The sequence below is a fragment of the Lagopus leucura genome, unplaced genomic scaffold, assembly GCF_019238085.1.
Source record: "Lagopus leucura isolate 7727_CA_CO unplaced genomic scaffold, USGS_WTPT01 Super-Scaffold_650, whole genome shotgun sequence".
Classification (NCBI taxonomy): domain Eukaryota; kingdom Metazoa; phylum Chordata; class Aves; order Galliformes; family Phasianidae; genus Lagopus; species Lagopus leucura.
Window position 1 is genome coordinate 1,722,067 of NW_024962253.1, and position 18,464 is coordinate 1,740,530.

At 44.4% G+C, this 18,464-nt stretch overlaps 2 protein-coding genes across 4 annotated transcripts in view; one reads left to right on the forward strand and one right to left on the reverse strand.

The window, feature by feature from the left end:
- Positions 1-7,502, reverse strand: part of TPGS2 (tubulin polyglutamylase complex subunit 2) — a 25,554-nt gene extending 18,052 nt beyond the window's left edge. The window contains exons 1-2 of the mRNA XM_042862383.1: positions 7,346-7,502; positions 1,534-1,613 (exon numbers count right to left, since the gene is read on the reverse strand). Of these exons, the coding sequence (XP_042718317.1) occupies positions 1,534-1,613; positions 7,346-7,418 (153 nt within the window). The 5' untranslated portion in view covers positions 7,419-7,502. The remainder of the gene's footprint in view (positions 1-1,533; positions 1,614-7,345) is intronic.
- A 205-nt stretch (positions 7,503-7,707) lies between these two features.
- Positions 7,708-18,464, forward strand: part of KIAA1328 (KIAA1328 ortholog) — a 182,112-nt gene continuing 171,355 nt past the window's right edge. For 2 of the 3 annotated variants that reach the window (XM_042862348.1, XM_042862350.1), the window contains exons 1-3: positions 7,715-7,784; positions 11,412-11,447; positions 14,788-14,927. In XM_042862348.1, coding sequence (XP_042718282.1) covers positions 7,733-7,784; positions 11,412-11,447; positions 14,788-14,927 — 228 coding nt within the window. In that variant the 5' untranslated portion in view covers positions 7,715-7,732. Of the gene's footprint in view, positions 7,785-11,407; positions 11,448-14,787; positions 14,928-18,464 lie in introns of all 3 variants that reach the window. The other variant, XM_042862349.1, reaches the window with a different exon arrangement.

An 18,464-nucleotide genomic window follows, 5' to 3' on the forward strand; every position in this document is an offset into this window, starting at 1 on the left:
AAGTTTGGTTTTACAAGGATAGTTCAAATTTGGAACAAAACTAAATGGATTTTGAGGATAAGACCACCTGGAAATGAGAACAACAACATGCTCTGCAGGGTCAGCCATCTCCACTCTACAGAAAAAGGAGTGAACTCCCGGATCTGAGCTGGCTCACAGCCAGGGTGCTTCTGATTTTCCAGCCCAGTTATTCCAACACCTGAACAACAGCTAAACAAAATCAGGAATCAGTTCACACGAAGCTGAAAAACCATACATTTCTGCCTGACCACAGTTATTGGCCACTGTACATGTTTTAGATACTAACACAGGTAAATTACAAATAAGTGACACCAGTCAGGATGGGATATTACTAGACCTAGCACAACATTTTAGAAAAAAACTGTGCATAGCATGATATTAAAGGGGAAGTTATTTTAGGTAGTGGAAACAAGTGCAGCTTCTGTGATCATGTGTATTCAGGCATAGTCAGAGTTCAATGGCAGATTATTCTCCCAGCTCCATCCTCAACTAATGGCCGCAAGTTATATCAGAGGAGGTTCAGGTTGGACATAAGGAAGAACTTCTTCTCTTAGAGAGTAGTCAGGCACTGGAATGGCCTGCCCAGGGAGGTGGTGGAGTCGCCGTCCCTGGCAGTGTTCAAGACGGGTCTGGATGACGTGCTGCGTGATATGGTTTAGTACTAGTGGTGGCAATGGTGATGAGGAGATGGTTGGACTGGATGATCTTATAGGTCGTTTCCAACCTTGTGATTCTTGTGATTCTTGTGAACTATGTGCCAAAGGTGGAAGAGGTACAACCGTCCCTTCCCAGCACATGAGAAATAACTAGAAAACAGTTACTCTCACATGGTCATGGGACTGATAAATGCACGTACGCTCAAAAAAGAGACTTAAATGTCACCTCTGTCCACCAAAGTCCCATGAGCGTTCATGAACGGACAGCCTGGTACAGTGAAGTCAGCTATTGGGGTGATGAGTTAGCACGTGGACTACAGTCTTCTTGAACAGATACTGGGACATACTCCAAGGAAAAGATTGGGTGTGTAGCCAAAGAGAAAGCGAGGGTTATGAGAAATGGAAGTGATTAGCTGAAAAGCGGAATGGATAATTGGAATGGATTGGTGGCTCATAGGTAATTTCCAGCTTCAGGCTTTCACCTTTAAAGCCCATAAGTAAAAAGAGCCTAATCTTGCCCAGAAGTGTGTTGGAGAATGACTTCAATCCTGAGTCAGACAATGTCTGGTTTCCACTGAGTCACTAATACTTCTCCTTCTTCGAGGAGTTGTTCTGAACATCTCTAAGCTAGTGATATTTCCCTAACAGATCAGGTGCATATGGCAGCCTAAAAGCAGAGTAACAACTGATTAAAAAAAGACCAAAAACAAAACAAACAAACAAGAACCAACAACTTGCATCAAACTTGCTAACAGGTGGCATCACAAACACAAGATAGCCATTGCATTAGACATTCTCCATGGACTGCTGTATGTTCAGACTAAGCTCATTGCAGAATTATCACAAAAATACTCACTTGCTCCCATGAAATAATTGCATGGCGATCAGCTGGCTTCTTTTCCACTAATGTCACATCAGAAACACCTGGTGAAGTCTCTAAACAGAAAAGAGGAGCATGTTTACTGCTGGCATAGGTGAGACCAAGCTTTGTTAGGCATATAATTTTGCAAATTAACCTGAATGACAACTCAGAAAATGGCATTAATAACTGGAGACATCGTGCTTGTGACTGAGCAGTCACTTTCTCTTTCCTGTAATGTGTGTCTTGACACAAGAATGCCTAGTGCTGCACAAGATGCCACCCCTCGATGGCTGAGATACACATAATACCTTATGCACACACATTACCTGTGCGACCTGCTGTAGGGAACCTGCTTTGGCAGGGGGGTTGGACTCGATGACCTCTGGAGGTCCCTTCCAACCCCTACAATTCTGTGATTCTGTGATTACATATACATATATGCATTAAGAAATAAAACAAGTGTGCATCTGCATATGTGCATGTACACAAGGACATTCTGCATTCAGAGTCTGGTCATTTGCAGATACTTTATTGAAAAATCAACCATGGCAACTGAGCAAACTCAAAGTAAAGAAGAATCTCTGTTTGTAAGCATGCCCTGTGGTTTCAGCTGGGTATGATATGCTCAGCTTGACATAAGATGTCATGCAGTGTTACTATGAATTTTTAACAACCATAATCCACAAAGACAGGCGCATTTCCGTTCTGAGTTTAGGGATCAGAATCTGGTCCTGCCGAAGGGACCTGTATGGGCAAACATCAGTTCTCTGCAATCCCAGCTGGACACATGCACATCTATTATAAACATTGAGCTCATCATTTATAAAAATCATCTGAATATTTTATGAAAAAGAATGCTACATAAATGCAAGATACTAATCTAGATGGTGCTATCCTTGCAGGTGTATGACAGTAGAACAGTCTCCCTTGCACTTATTATTTTATAATGTTTTACTTCATCTACAGCCAACCAAAATAGTTCCCACTGACTTCATTCACTTTGGATCTAATCCAAAAATACTACTTACTTCTTGCTGTGGGAATTGCAAGCCCAGCACACATGGCTGTAGAGCAGAAATGATCACTATGCAGAGCTTTCAAGACTGGCTCTGCTGTGAAAGTATTGGCTACCAGAGCAGTCACACATATTGTAATTGCTTTCTGATAAAATATACACAGTGCAGTAGACAGGAAAGACAGACACCAGAAAGCTTTAGTTTGGTTTTTATCTCCAGAGCTAGGCTTTTAATTCTTACAGTGGTGTTGCCCTTGTCTGCTCTGCTAGCAGAAGAGTAACACTCAGATTAAGGAAGCCTGAACTTTGTTTTAATTTCCTTTTTCTTTTTAAATGGGATAGAGAACTTAAAAGATAAAATATAGCATCAGAAAACCAAACTCCAAGTAAAAATAAAAATAGTAAGTCACCTAAGTAATCCTTCTAGCCAATGCCCCAAGATACAAAGACTCTCTGATGCTTTGCCAAGTTTTACTTCAATCATTGGGTGCCTGCTTGGGGGATCTGCCTCTTGCTCAAAAGCCTTTTGTACATATTCTCTGTCTAAAGAAGTGTGGGGAATCGATGATCTAACCGGTCTTTTCCTCCTAAGCTATGCAAGTCTTAAAACATGCTAAGAGATTATAATAACAGAGTAATTGTTATTTCTATGATCAAAGAAAACAGCAGGGATATTTAATTCATCATACACAAAGGCTCAGCTGGGATGATGGAAAATTTAATATCCTATCAGTCATAGGAAGATGTCTAAGAATAAGTGAACTGCAACTTCTAAAGAGGTCTAAACCAAATCCAAGATCAAAAGAAAAAGAAACTCCATCTTAAAATCCTGAATGTTATGTTAAAAATACCCTGTGGGCAAACTGAATACCACATTTAACAGATCTGTTTAAGTATAGATGGGAGCTCCACTAAATATTAAGGAGGAAAAAAAGGATAAGTCTGCCATGGGTAGCTTTTTCTTCCAGATGGAAAAAAAAAATAATCAGAAGACCAATTAGGTTAGAGAAAAGATACAGGATAAAGCTTAACTAGTTGAAAGCACTCTTCCCAATTAACTCCTTTGAATGCAGATCACAGTAAAATGTGTCCTGTTTTCTGGAAATTCCATGTGGAAGCTTCCAAAAATGGTTTGCAGTATTAATCTGAAAGACTTGACCATAATAATGGTTGAAGGACAAAGCTGCAGCAGGAAATCACGGTACTGTCAGTCCTTAAATTACTGCTAATACTTCCTGGAAGTTGGATAAACATTCAGGATCTTTGTGGAACTGTCCACATTGTTACATTTTAGTGAATAAAGAGGTAAAGGCTGAAGCATAGCCGAGCTCTGGACAGTCCTGAACAGTTAATACCAGCTACTCAGATTTAGTGGGCAAATTCCAGAAAGGCTGATTGCCATTAGTTACAGAAGTTCAGCAAACTGAGTCGTACTGGAGAGGGAACAGGATGCTTCTCCCCCTAAAACTATAGCCTCCATAATTCTCCTGACAAACGTCAAACTTTCCAGAGACTTCCACAAAGAACAGGAGTTTGACAAACAAACAAGCAAAAACTCCCTATGTAGAATTTATCTACAGAATTTGGTTTCTGAAATGGTACCATGAGCATCTTCATAAAGGTATTAGAAAATTGGGCCTCAAGCTCCTAATTAGTAGACATCCAAAATTTTGTCATTTGAAAGGCATGTGTTGAGTTTCATTACACAATCATGCTTATTTGCTAAAAAAATATTTAAAAAACTGAAGAGTTTTTAAAAGTGACCACCGTTTTTATGTCATACCAGGCAGAAAGGCATCCATGAGATTCATGTGACACATTAGATTTAAAATAAGGTAACTTCTAGGTCTGTAGCCTACTAAGACCTATTTCTTAATCAGATAGCTTTCGTTCTTTGAAAGAAACAAACTCTGAAAAGATACGTAATGGTTTCCCCAAATTTTCAGTTTGGGTAATCTGAATTAGAATCATAGAATCACCAAGGTTGGAAAAGACCTAAAAGATCACCCAGTCCAACCGTTCACCTATTCCCAATAGCTCCTACTAAACCATGTCCCTCAACACAACACCCAGTCTTTCCTTGAACACCCCCAGGGTCGGTGATTCCACCACCTCCCTGGGCAGTCCATTCCAGTGCCTGACCACCCTTTCTGAAAAGTAATACTTCCTCATGTCCAGCCTGAATCTCCCCTGCCGTAGCTTGAAACCATTCCCCCTGGTCCTATCACTAATGACACGAGAGAAGAGGCCGACCCCCAGCTCACTACAACCTCCCTTCAGGAAGTTATAGAGAGCAATGAGGTCTCCCCTGAGCCTCCTCTTCTCCAGGCTGAACATTCCCAGCTCCTTCAGCCTCTCCTCATAAGCCCTGTGTTCCAGACCCCTCACCAGCTTTGTTGCCCTCCTTTGAACACGTTCCAAGGGCCTCAATGTCTTTCTTGCAGTGAGGGGCCCAAAACTGGACACAGTACTCGAGGTGCGGCCTCACGAGTGCTGAATATAGGGGAACAATCACCTCTCTGCTCCTGCTTGCAACGCTGTTCCTGATGCAAGCCAGGATGCCATTGGCCTTCTTGGCCACATGGGCACACTGCATGCTCCTGTTCAGCCCAGCACCAATCAATACCCCCAGGTCCATTTCCTCTACGCAGTCCTCCAGCCACACCACCCCAAGCCTGTAGCGCTGCCTGGGGTTGTTGTAGCCAAAGTGCAGGACCCGGCACTTGGCCTTGTTGAAATTCATCCCAGTGGCTTCAGCCCAGCTCTCCAGTCTGTCCAGATCCCTCTGTAGGGCCTCGCTACCCCCAGGCAGATTCACACTTCCAGCCAACTTGGTGTCATCTGCAAATTTACTGAGGGTGCACTCGATGCCCTCATCCAGGTCATCAATAAAGATATTGAAGAGGACAGGCCCCAGCACCGAGCCCTGGGGAACACCACTCACGACCGGTCGCCAGCTGGATTTAACTCCATTCACCACTCCATTCACCAATTAGTATGGTGATGTAGATCTCATGCATCACACTACTTCACTCAGCACAAAATGTGTGAAGTTTCCAGAAGAAATGGACAGACTATGAAAACAAAACAAAACAAAAAATAGAAAAAAGAAAACATTCCAGCAACAGACTAGGGTTTGCACTGCCATCTTGTACAATACACAATGTAGGAAAGGCTAGTAATTTTATGAAAAGATCTGCTAACGGATGCATTTTCCATGATGTTGATCGTCGGTTGTTCTACCTTTTAATGCTCTTGGAGTAAAGTGATGGGGAAATTATGAACTCATACTTGGAAAACAAAATTAAAAAAAACCCCAAACAACAAAAGAAAACAGATCTTGAAAATCACAGAATGGCTTAAGTTGGAAAAGACTTTAAAGACTAACCAGTTCCAAACCTTCTGCTGTGGGCACAGTTGCCCTCCACCAGCTCAGGCTGCCCGGGCCTCCATCCATCCCCACCTTGAGCACCTCCAGGGATGGAGCACCCACATCTTCCCTGGGCAGGCTGTGTGAGGACCTCACCACTCTCTGAGTAATGATTTCTCCCTAATATCTAACGCAAATCTCCTTTCTTTTAGCTTAAAGCCATTCATTATCCTATCACTAAGACATTGGGCAAAAAGTTGTTCCCCCTCCTGTTTATATGACCCCTTTAAGCACTGGAAGACTGTGATGAGGTCTCCTTGGAGACTTCTCCAGACTTAACAAGCCAAGCTCCCTCCCTTCCTCCCTTTGCAGAAGAGGTGCTTCAGTTCTCTGATCATCTTCATTGCCTCCTCTGGACCCACTCCAACAGCTCCACATTCTTCTTGTGCTTGGGGCCCCAGGCCTGGACACAGTACTCCAGATGAGGCCTCATGAGAGGAGAGTAGAGGGGGACAGTTACTTCTCCTTCCCTATTTCCAGCCCTCTTTGTATGCACTCCAAGCACTGTTGGTAAGAAGCCCAATCAGAAGTTTTCAGAAAAAAAAAAAAAAAAAACTGCACAGAATCTGGGCTCAAAACACTATCCTCACTGATGGCTGTGACAGAAATTTTGCCCTGATCTTTTAATCTCATTTGTCTAAGAGGCAACCCAAGAACTTTTGTGATTAGTGATAAACTTCAGGTACCTGATCACAGAAAGGCATAGTTTGGAAGGGACCTTAAGTTCACGCAGTTCCAACCCCAAGCTATGGGCTGTTGCTCCTAACCAGATCAGGCAGCCCAGGACCCCATCATCCCAGCCATGAGTGCTTCCAAGGACTGTGGAAGGGCCTCAGCACCCTTTGAGTAAATTATTTCTTCCTGACATCTAACTTACATCTCCTCTCCCTTAGTTTAAATCCATTCCCTCTTGCCCTATTGAACAGATTGTTCAAGAATTCGAACCCCTTCCTGTTTGTAAGACCCCCTCAAGTAGTGGAAGGCAGCAGTGAGGCCTTTCTCTCTGTCCTGCAGTGAAGAATATGGATTAAATAATGACATCAGCAACTGTGGGCTTTAAAATCCCTAAGAAAACACTCCGCAAATTGCTGCTTGTAACGCTCCCGTATGCAAGGCTTGGGACAGATGCCTATTTTTCCAACCACAGCTCCACACCAGACAAAAGGCCGGAGGAGCCCGAATTCACCACGCTGATCGCTGGAGCCTCCACCAGCCACGAGCCCAGAGCCCACCTGAGGGCTGACGAGAAGCTTACGTGTGCTCTTCCTTGCAGCCCGACTTTCCCACTGCCCACCACCCACCACTGAGGATCCTCTTCCCGGCGCCCACCCGGCCACGCCCCGCACCCGCCGAGCGCTCACCCAAAATACGCGTCACCCCCAGGGTGAGCTTGTCCAGGTGGGGCCTGATGCCGGCGGAGGGCTTCTCCTCCATCTCGGCAGGGCGCTGCCCGGCGCCCCTCACACCGGCGAGACCGATGCGCGTGTGGGTGTGTGAGTGGGGAAACGCGCGCGTTTGTCCTTCTCCCAGCCCGTAGCAACGCTAGGCCGCGGGGTGCGCTGGGAGCTGTAGTCCTTCCCGCGCGGTCAGCCCGCAGCGGCAGCGGTAATTAACGCCCGGTGGACTACCACTCCCACAATGCCTCGCTCTTCCGGCCGGCTGCATGGAGAAGGCGGTGCGGGCAGCCAATAGGCGCCAAGCACTGGGGGGGCGGCGGGGGGCACTCTGGGAGTGGCGGTTGTTTCAAGATGGCGGAGGTGGCCCCCGAGCCGGGCGGGGATGTGTATTGGAGCCGGGACAGTATCCTTTCACGGCCTGGAGGCGGGCGCTGGCGCCAGGGGGCTGTGGGAAGGGGAGGGAGAGGGGTGGGAGGGAGGGCGAGAGGCAGCCGTGGGGGGGAGGGGGCAGCGGAGTGGGGAAACTGAGGCAGGGGTTGCAGCCTCGGATGGGGGACGGGGTCCGAGGGACTGCGATCCTCTCAAAGGAGGTACGGGGGATCGCGGTGTGTAGGGAGGGATCCGGAGCCCGTCCTGCGGGCTGGGACCGCTGGGTCCGTCGACACCTTACGGGGTAGCAAGGAGGGAATGAGGGGACACGGAGGTGTGGAAGGGAATTCGGCAAGGAGACGCTGAGCTGAAGGTTCAGGCGGCACGAAAAAGGTGTGGAAAGTACGTCTTTTGTGACTGGAGTGGGAGCTAGGCTATTAGGGTGAGCCTGTGGGCACCCGGGAGCTCCGTGTGTGAGAGGTGAGCGCCAGGCCGAGGTGGGTCTGCAGGAGGTGTGCAACTGCAGTGCTGGGCGTGCAGGTGGAGCACACAGCCGTTGTGCTGTTGGGGTGCAGCACGAGAAGGACTGGCTAGCGAGGTAGGCTTACGTGGCTCAGACATGCTAGAGAGCTGGCATTGGTGTTTCGACTCATAAAGCTGAGTGAGAGGCTTGGCTGACTTAGAAGACCTGTGGGTTGAAGGTGTGGAGAACTAATGCGACATGACAGGAGGTCTGGCCTGCATTCAGAGCCAGGCTGGATGTGGCTCTGGGCAGCCTGGTCTGGTGGTTGGTGATCCTTCACATAGCAGGGGGATTGAAACTAGATGATCATTGTGGTCCTTTTCAACCCATGCCATTCCATGGTTCTGTGATATGATTCTATGAAATTTATGTGCTGATATTTAGCTGTAGGTCAGAGGGACTTGAGGCATTGCAGTTGCTGGTGCTGAGGTTGAGATTTCAGCCTCAGCCAAAAGTGATTCAAAAGAAAGGTATGCGTGAGTGCTCTTGTATTTATGTTTGATTGCCCAAACACTCCAAAACAATGCACGAGTGGAATGGGCCAGCCATCCAAAGGGCTGTGTAGGGGGCACTTTGTTATAAATCTTGGAAGATTTCTAATTTGTGCTTAAAAAAATTTATATAGGGCAACTTTCTCTTTCATATCAGATCTGTTGCTGCAGTGTCACTACCCAGTTTAGCTGTGAAAAAGTTGACACAGTTACAATTGCTGTATTTGTGTATTTTTAACAATTGATTATTGGGTGACAGGTTATCTCCTATGACCGTATACGGTCTTCAGAGCACACAATAGCATTGCTCTCATGCATCAAGATATTCCAAGGAATCTTCTGTTATATGTGTTTTTGCAAGTGAATAGTGTTGCTTCCAGTTTTAGAAAAGGTTAAGTACACTGAAATAGGTCAATCCCAAGAATAAATAGTATAGTAGATGCTTTTAAAGAAGAGGGGTTTGGGTCTTGGGAGATTTGGTAATATTGACTTACTAACCAAGGAAAATTGAACTTTTCTCTGTAATTGCCAAATAGATGCTGCATAGCGAGGCAGACTCCAATATACTGCACTGCTGTGCGTCTCTAGTTTGCTGTAGGGCAACTACTGTTGCCTTGAACATTAGCTATAATGCCAGCAGGGTTATAACATTCACAGTCAACCCATTTGGAATCTTGAGAGCATATGGCAGTGAATTAATTTCAAATGGCTGATGCTCATAATGTCCCCAGTCTTTCACTCTGAGACAGGGATCGTGGGCCTGTTTATGGCAGTTTTCAGTCCCACTAATTAAGGAAAACTGGTCTGACTTCAGCTTAATCTAATATACTAGGTAGCAAACCTTTGTGGGAGAATGGTTCTGATAGCTTGGGGGAGAAACAGCATCAACTTCTAATTTTTTTCATCCCTCTATTAGGTATTTATCTACAACAGTGCCAATATGGGTGGCAAACTTAAAAAGCCCAGTTTCTGTAGGCTAATCTGTTTTTTTTCTGCAGACATGTGTTGTTGACACAGATTAACCATATGTCAGCTGAGAAATAAATTGCCAGTGCTGAAGTTTGTTGTTTCTAGTAGCAGTATGAGTTGAAGATCTCGTTGGTATCCTGCAGACTGCTGTCATAGCTTTGCTGACACAGCTGTTTGGATGTGGCTGTTACCCAGTCTTGATCTGCATTAGTGATTTTTGAAAGAGGAAACGTGGTGCTTTACTTTTAGAGTTGATTCAGCTTTTTCACCTGGTTCATGGCATGACCCCACTTTGTACTCTGACAGAGAGAGCAGGCTGCAGCTTATGGGTGAGAACAGAAGTGCTTTCAGTGCTTGTAGAGAAACTATTGGCGCCAGTATGAGATGAAGTTGGTCTCAAACTGGCCTAAGATGATGAGAGATAATTATTCATAAGTGATAATGTGGATCAAAAAGATTACAGTGAAGTATGTGACTAAGCCTTTCCAGTGTGCCAACTATCCATTGTGTAATGGACAGTGAGGACTAATTGAATCTGAAATTCCTATCCAGAAATGAAAGCTTCTGTTTTCTAATGGAGTTTTCTATGTCACATGACAGCTTAATAAGTTTTTAAGTGATAGTTGGTATAGGTTAGCTGAAGTATTTTCACAATTTGATTTGATTGTGCAAAGACAACTGTACAAAACCTAAACTTACCAGTAAACAATACAGAAACTAAGACATTGAGTTAACTGACCAAACTTTTACAGCTGAGGAAAGAAAAACAGTAAAAAACAAAATGTTAGTGGAGGAGAACTGTGTAGCCTCAGCTTTTGTTTTTTACTTCATTGTAATGTTTGTAATTTATGTAGGAATAAAAACCTGGACTTTCAGGTAAATGCAGCTGTTGTTTTAAGGAAAGTTCTGTAGTTTACACCCTTCCCTGAATCGTGTTGAGTTGTATTTGTAGTGGTTTCTAGGAGGCAAGGTTGCAGGTTCAGAGATTGCTAACATAATCCAAATATATGGTGACAGATCCTGTGTGAGTTTTTGAGTGTTTTTTTGCAGTCAAGTAATTTAATAGTTAACACTCTAAATTTAGATGGCTTACTTTTAGAAATGGTTTCAGAGCAACTCTTCATCTTGTTAAAGAGAACAGGCCCTCAGGCTTTCAGCTGGTATTTGCCATGTGATGGTCAGATGAGAATCACCAACTTCCCTGGAAAGTTTTTGTCGTTTATCCTCATTTACGTTTCTCAGAACATGCTGTACAAAATACAGAATTGCACTGCTGCACAAACATGGATTATTCTGGAAGTTTGTCTTCCCTACATATCAAGGGATTAGTTATATGATGAAAACCAGCTCTGATTTAAATATATTATCACTTCATTGTCTTAGTAATGGCTCCCATAACTGGGACTGCTCCCTGGGATGTTTCTTGAAGGTGACCTGAGAGATAAACTTTACTATCTAAAGTAAAGACACAGTGAAGGAGAAGTAGTGTTTTTTCTTTTAGCAATCAGTGTGTGTTCTTTTTTATTTTTTCCTTCCTAATTGAGTTTTTCTTCCTTCTGATGCTCTCAAAGTTTCCCAGATTTGCTTTCTTACAAACCACCTTTTAAAATTAAAGGCAAAATACTTGTTACAGTTGGTTATCTTTTGTATTTATTACCTTTAACAAAGCTACATGCAGTATCTGATGAAGAACAGCCAATGGTATATGTTTCAGGTATGACCTTATAGTAGCTGTAAACAAAGTTTTTTTTCCTGTGAATGCTAAACTTTGCAGTGTTTTTCCAGGTATGTGGTTTGTGTACGTAAGTGTGTAAGGCACAGAATCATCACAAGTAATTTAACTTGTAATGAGACATACAGGATTATAGCAGAGGTGCTCTTCTGCTTAGATAAGCACGTGGTATAAAATAAACAGCTTCAGGGCAGTTTTTTCTATTGCAAGTACATCATAGAGTTTTCATTCTATAAGGTAGGCTGAATTTTGAATGTAGTCTCCAAGGGATGTTGAAGATTCTCAGATCTTTTAAATTTTGAAGAGAATTGTAGAATCACAGAATGATTTGCATTGGAAGGGAACTTTAGCTTCAAACTCCTGCAGCGGCACCTCCTGCTAGACCAGGTTGCTCAAAGCCCCATCCAGCCTGGCCTTGAATGCTTCCAGGAATGGGGCATCCATAACCTTTCTGGGCTACCCGTTCCAGAGGCTCACCACCTTCACAGTAAAGAGCTTCTTCGTCGTATGTAGCCTTAATCAACCCTCTTCCACTTAAAAACTGTATCCCTCATCCTATTGCTACATGTCCTTATAAAGCCTCCCTGGCTTTCATGTGGGCCCCTTTAGTTCTTGGAAGGCTACAACGTCTCCTTGGAGCCTTCTCCAGGCTGAAGAGCCGCAGCTCTGTGTCTTTCTTGTGTTAGGGGCTGCAGATCTGCATGCAGTACTCCAGGTGGGGTCTCATGAGAGCAGAGCAGAGGGGCAGAATCATCTCCCTTGACCTGCTGGTCTGCTTCTCTTGATGCAACCCAGCATATGGTTGGCCCTCTGAGCTGCAACTGCATGTTGCCAGCTTATGTTGAGTCTTTCATTAGTCGACACCCCCAAATCCTTCTCCTCAGGGCTGCTCTCAAGCCATTCCATGCCCAACGTGTATATGTGCTTGAGACTGCTCCAACCCAGATGCAGGATGTTGCACTTGGCCCTGTTGAACTTCATGAGGTTGGCATGGGCCCACATCTCCAGCCTGCCCAGGTCCCTTTGGATGGCACTCTTTCCCTATAGTGTGTCAACTGCACCTCTAAGATTGGTGTTGTCTGCAAACCTGCTGAGGGTGCACTCAATCCCACTGTCCATGTCACTTACAAAGATGTTAAATAGTCCTAGCACTAGTCCCTGAGGAGTGCCACTTGTCATCAGTCTCCACCTGGACATTATGCCATTGACTGTAACTCTGAGTGCGACCATCCAGCCAATTTCTTATCTAGCCAGTGGTCCATCCATCAAATCCATATTTCTCCAATTTGATGACCAGAAAGTCATGCAGAACAGTGCCAAATGCTTTGCACAAGTTCACATAGATGACGTCAGTTGGCGATGCAGAGTCCGGTTGCAGACCTGTAGCGGTGTTCCTCAGGGGTGGGTGCTGGGTCTGGTCTCGTTCAACATCTGCATCAGTGACCTTGATGAGGGGATAGTGGCCAGCCTCAGCAAGTTTGCTGATGATACGAAGTTGGGAGGATTGGCTGACATGCCTGAAGGCCGTGCTGCCATTCAGCGAGACCTGAACAGGCTGGAGAGCTGGGCAGTAAGAAACCAGATGAGGTTCAACAAAAGCAAGTGTAGAGTCTTGCATCTAGGGAGGAATAATTGCATGCACCAGTACAGGTTGAGGGATGAGCTGCTGGAGAGGAGCTCTGCAGAGAGGGACCTGTGTGTCCTGGTGGATGACAGGTTGGCCATGAGCCAGCAGTGTGCCCTTGTGACCAAAAAGGCCAATGGCATCCTGGGGTGCATTAAAAAGAGCATGGCCAGCAGGTCAAGGGAGGTGATCCTCCCCCTCTACTCTGCCCTGGTAAGACCTCATCTGGAGTACTGCGTCCAGTTCTGGGCTCCCCAGTACAAAAAAGACAGGGATCTCTTGGAAAGAGTCCAGCGGAGGGCCAGGAAGATGGTGAAGGGCCTGGAGCATCTCTGCTATGAGGAAAGGCTGAGTGAACTGGGTCTGTTCAGCCTTGAGAAAAGGAGACTGAGAGGAGACCTGATCCAGGTCTATAAATATCTAAGGTGTGGGGGGCAGAATGGCAAGGCCAGACTCTTTTCAGCAGTGTGTGGAGAGAGGATGAGGGGGAATGGCCAGAAATGCAGCATAGGAAGTTCCGCACAAATGTGTGCAAGAACTTCTTTACAGTGAGGTGACGGAGCACTGGAACAGGCTGCCCAGGGAGGTGGTGGAGTCTCCTTCTCTGGAGATGTTCAAGACCTGCCTGGACACCTAACTGTGTGACCTGGTGTAGGGAACCTGCTTTGGCAGGGGGTTGGAATCTCTGGAGGTCCCTTCCAACCCCTACGATTCTGTGATTCTGTATCTGTTGCAGTTTCCATGGAATTAAATAGGATGCATTACTTTTGAAGCAGCCTCTGTATTTTTTAAATAGCATAGCTCAGGCCAGGTGATGTTATACAATGTGTCCTATGAAAAAAAGCACCAATCCAGAATGCTGGAAATGATGACTTTGTGTAATACTCTTCCTCTCTGGTGTTTGTGAGAAGAATGTCAGAAACATTGTTTTCCTCGTGTCCAAGCAAGGAGATGTTAAAGCTTGTTAATTTTGTTCTTTAACTTGAACTGTTGTCTCACTTCTCAAGTTCATTGCCCAAGGAAAAGTGAGCAATTTGCTAGTGCAAATTCCGTATTTTTTGTTCAAAATTTTTTGCACTTCTGAACAATCAAAACTCGATCTTTCAGGCTGCCGGTTTTCATATGGTTGTAGAAGGTTTCAGGGTTGGTGTTGGCACTTTATAATTGCACTGTGAGGATATTCACTGCTATATTGTTGTAACCATCAGTAGGAGTAGACTAGTTCCATGTATGGCAGGATCTCTAGGGTGTGCACTGCAGTGTTACTTCACTCATGTGTGTGATCCTGAGAGGAAGAGTTAGTCTGAGCAATTAGTAGGCAGGCTGAATAACAGAAAAAATGTGTATTTTATCACAGAAATTTTAACAGTCCAACTTCCCTTTGGTTCCTGTTCGTCTTTGAATGTCAAAGCATCAGTTGGTTTTATGCTTTTGCATCTTAAACGTAAATTTTTGTGTTGAATCTCAGAAGAAAAAGAGCATGTTTCAGAATTTACTTCCATATCCGTGTGACTGGGTGCTGTTCAGTACCATGCACTTCCTTTTTTTCTGCTAATGTACTCATCATTGCAAAATTTTGTATGGAGTAAGACTCTTAGGGAAACTGCGAAGAAATACTGAAATTTTCGTTATTCGCTGCTAAAGAAGGGTCCCTTTTGACTTCATGATCTGTGTGTTTTGTTTGTCTTTCATCTACAGGGTTGTCTACAAAAGGGAATTTAAGAACAAGATATTTGCCAAAATGTCATAAAGGTGAAACTGAGCTGAAAGTGCCTATAGCTGTTTCTTCTGTTTCCATGGATCCTGCTAGAAGCACAGGAGATCTGACAGTACATCAGGTCAGTAGAGGCAAATTTTTCATGCTGTGCTGAGTGTGTGTAGTGGAAAGATGTCAGAAAATCTTTAGACTGAAAACTTCTGAATGGTTTTAGAGAGCTATTGTTCTTGCAGACTTGAATTTTTTGCCCACTTGCGCTGTGACCTGCTGGCAAAATTACTTTTCCACTTGGGTGGCTTGCTATCTAAAAGAGAACAAAAGCTGAGTGTGCTCATTTGTGCAAGTGGTATGCAACCAGTGCTATGTAAAATGAATGTAAAATAGATGTGTAGAGGGAGGGAGCAGATTTGAGTAGCACCTAATCTATATGTTACTTGCCAAACACACTGGTAGTATTTCAGTCTGAGTAGATAGACTAGTTCCATTGGACGTGTTTTAACTTTTAGAAGCAACACCTATAATATTTTTTTCAGAGCAGTTGTGGCTGCTCATGTAACAAGGTAAAATAGCTTTCCATTTCTGACAGTAAAAGTTAAAACGTGTCAGAGTAATAGGAGTAATGTAGTAAGTTGATAATATCTTTGATTGCTGCAGTGAATTGTCTTGTCGACTCCTGTTGCAGAAGACACTTCTCCCATAGTTCAAAGTTTGCAAGTTTCAGAGCAGTGGAGTTTTCCTCAGAAGTTTATTTTGTATACTAAGGCATCTGCTTTTAATAGCAGTTATCCTCTGGGCATTTTATGCCCTGATCTGGAAGTCTGGAATGCTACTCAAATATACCCCCAGTGATTCAGGTGGAGACAGTCAGAGAGCTCCTCCTCCGTCTGGACTGTCACAAGTCCATGGGACTGGATGGCCTACACCCCTGGGTGCTGAGGGAGCTGGCAGGGTGATTGCCGAGCTGCTCTTAGCCATCTATCAGCACTCCTGGTTAACTGGAGAGGTCCCAGAGGATTAGAGGCTTGCTGGTGTGACTCTGATCAAGAAGGGCCGTAAGGAGGATCTGGGGAACTATAGGCCTGTCAGCCTGACCTGGGTACCAGGGAAATTAATGGAGCAAATCATCTTGGGTGAGATCACAGGGCATGTGCGTGGTGTCCAGGGGATCAGGCCCAGCCAGCATGGTTTCATAAAAGGCAGTGCTTGACCAACCTCATCTCCTTCTACAACTGGATGACCAGACGAGGTAGATGAGGTAAAGACTGTTGATGTAGTCTACCTAGACTTCAGCAAAGCCTTTGACACAGTCTCTTACAGGATTCTTCTGGGGAAACTGGCTGTCCATGGCCTGGACAGATATACCCTTCTTTGGGTAAGGAACTGACTAGAGGGCCATGCCAAACGGGTAGTGGTTAATGGTGTGAAGTCCAGCTGGTGACCTGTTTCAAGTGGTGTCCCTCAGGGGTCGGTACAGGGGCCTATCTTGTTTAATATCTTTATTGATGACCTAGACGAGGGCATTGAGTGCACCCTCAGTAAGTTTGCAGATGACACCAAGTTGGGAGGTAGTGTCCAGAGGGATCTGGATAAGCTGGATTGCGGGGATGAGGTTCAACAAGGCCAAGTGCTGGGTGCTGCACTTTGGCCGCAACAACCACATGCAGTGCTATAGGCTTGGGGACAAGTGGCTGGATGACTGTGAAGAGCAAAGGGACCTGGGGGTGTTGGTTGATGCTTGGCTGAACATGAGCTGACAGTGTGCCTAAGTGGCCAAGAGGGCCAACGGCATCCTGGCCTGCATTAGAAATAGTGTGGCCAGCAGGAGCAGGGAGGTGATCATCCCCCTCTACTCAGCACTGGTGAGGCTGCACCTCAACTACTGTGTTCAGTTTTGGGCCCTTCACTGCAAGAAAGACACTGAGGCCTTGGAACGTGTCCAGAGAAGGGCAGCGAAACTGGTGAGGGGTCTGGAGCACAAGTCTTACGAGGAGCAGCTGAAGGAGCTGGGATTGTGTGGAGAAGAGGAGGCTCAGGTGAGACCTCATTGCACTACTGTACAACTTCCTGAAGGAAGGTTGTGGTGAAGACAGGTTTGGCCTCTTCTTCCAGGCAGTGAGCAGGACCTGGGGAAATGGCTGCAAGTTGTATCAGAGGAGGTTTAGGTTATATCCAACCTAAGGAATATAAGGAAGAACTTTCTCTCTCAGAGAGTGGTCAGGCACTGGAATGGCGGTGGTGGAGTTGCTGTCCCTGGCAGTGTTCAGTAGGCATCTGGATGAGGAGCTGCGAGATATGGTTTAATGCTTGTGGTAGCAATGGTGATGGCAGGGCAGTTGGACTAGATGATCTTGCAGGTTGCTGTCAGCCTTGTGATTCTACGATTCTCGTGATATTTGTAAAATTATTGAGCAATGCCGTTTTTCTAACAAGATTTGGACAGCATATTGACTACGAAAGCCATTTGAAAGCCATTTCAGTGCTGTTAAGTTTCTTGCTAGGTAGTCACCTGGAGTGAGTTTCTAAATTACTAATGTGAGGTATCTTTGTACTTCCAGGCAGTATCTAAAATTTTTGATTGCTTCAGGTTCACTGCTTCATTAACATGCATTAAACAATTATTTTGTGTCTGGGTGAAGATGCCTGTCATCTGTGTGCTGACTAAATGCTGTATGCCTCACATGTATGTTCAGTGTGAAGATAGATCATGCTGTTCTCGATAGTTTGACAGTGTCATTGCTCTTTCAGTCCTTAAGTAGCTCTACTTTCCATCTTATGACATGCTAGTATTCGTTTTTTAGGACTGCTCCTGGTCTCTTCTCAGTTTATATTTCTTTTTATCAGTACTTGCTTTTAGAAGGCTGGTATGTCCTTCCACTTTGCAAATGATGTTGTTAAGTGACATGTGGAGAAATTTCACAAATAGCTGCCATTATGCAGAATCTTTATGTAAATACATTTCACTGTAAGCATCTGCAAGCGACGTGCCTCATAGATGTCTTCGTACCTCACTTTAAAATCTACTTTCTTGTATTTTGTGTTGCTAGTATTAGTTGCTGTTTAGAGAAATTTTATTCAGTTTTCCTGGTGAAAATTATTTAGAAATTATTATTATTCTTTTATGTATAGTGTGTAATACACCAAATCTGCATTTGAGATTCAGATGTACTTTTACAACTGTGACAATACAATAGCTTCAAATCTTTTACTCTTTTTTAACCTGTTTTTTTCTCATGTCATTTAAATTCCTCATGGAAACCTTGTACTTTGAAGATAAACTCTGAATTGCTTGAAACGAACAGAACAAATACATTTTACTTGTTATAGAAGAGGAAGGTTTCTCCAAGTTTTTTCACAAGGAGTTTTCATGACTAACATAAATAATTTTCTTCCAGGTGCATGTAGGGTTATATGCATGTCTAGAGAGATTTAATCACTTAATTTTTGTATTGGTAGGTAGCTCACTATTACAATTTACCAGGATTGTCTACTGAAGAGAATGGTTTGGATTTCAGTCTAACTTGAATCTTAGCAGAAATAATTACTTACCTTTTATTCCATGTGGACTTGACTAAGCATAATAGGTTGAGAGTTTTGGAGAAGACTTCAGGAACTCTTGTTAGCTCTGGAGTTTTTTTTGCAGTTTGAATAAATCAATGGT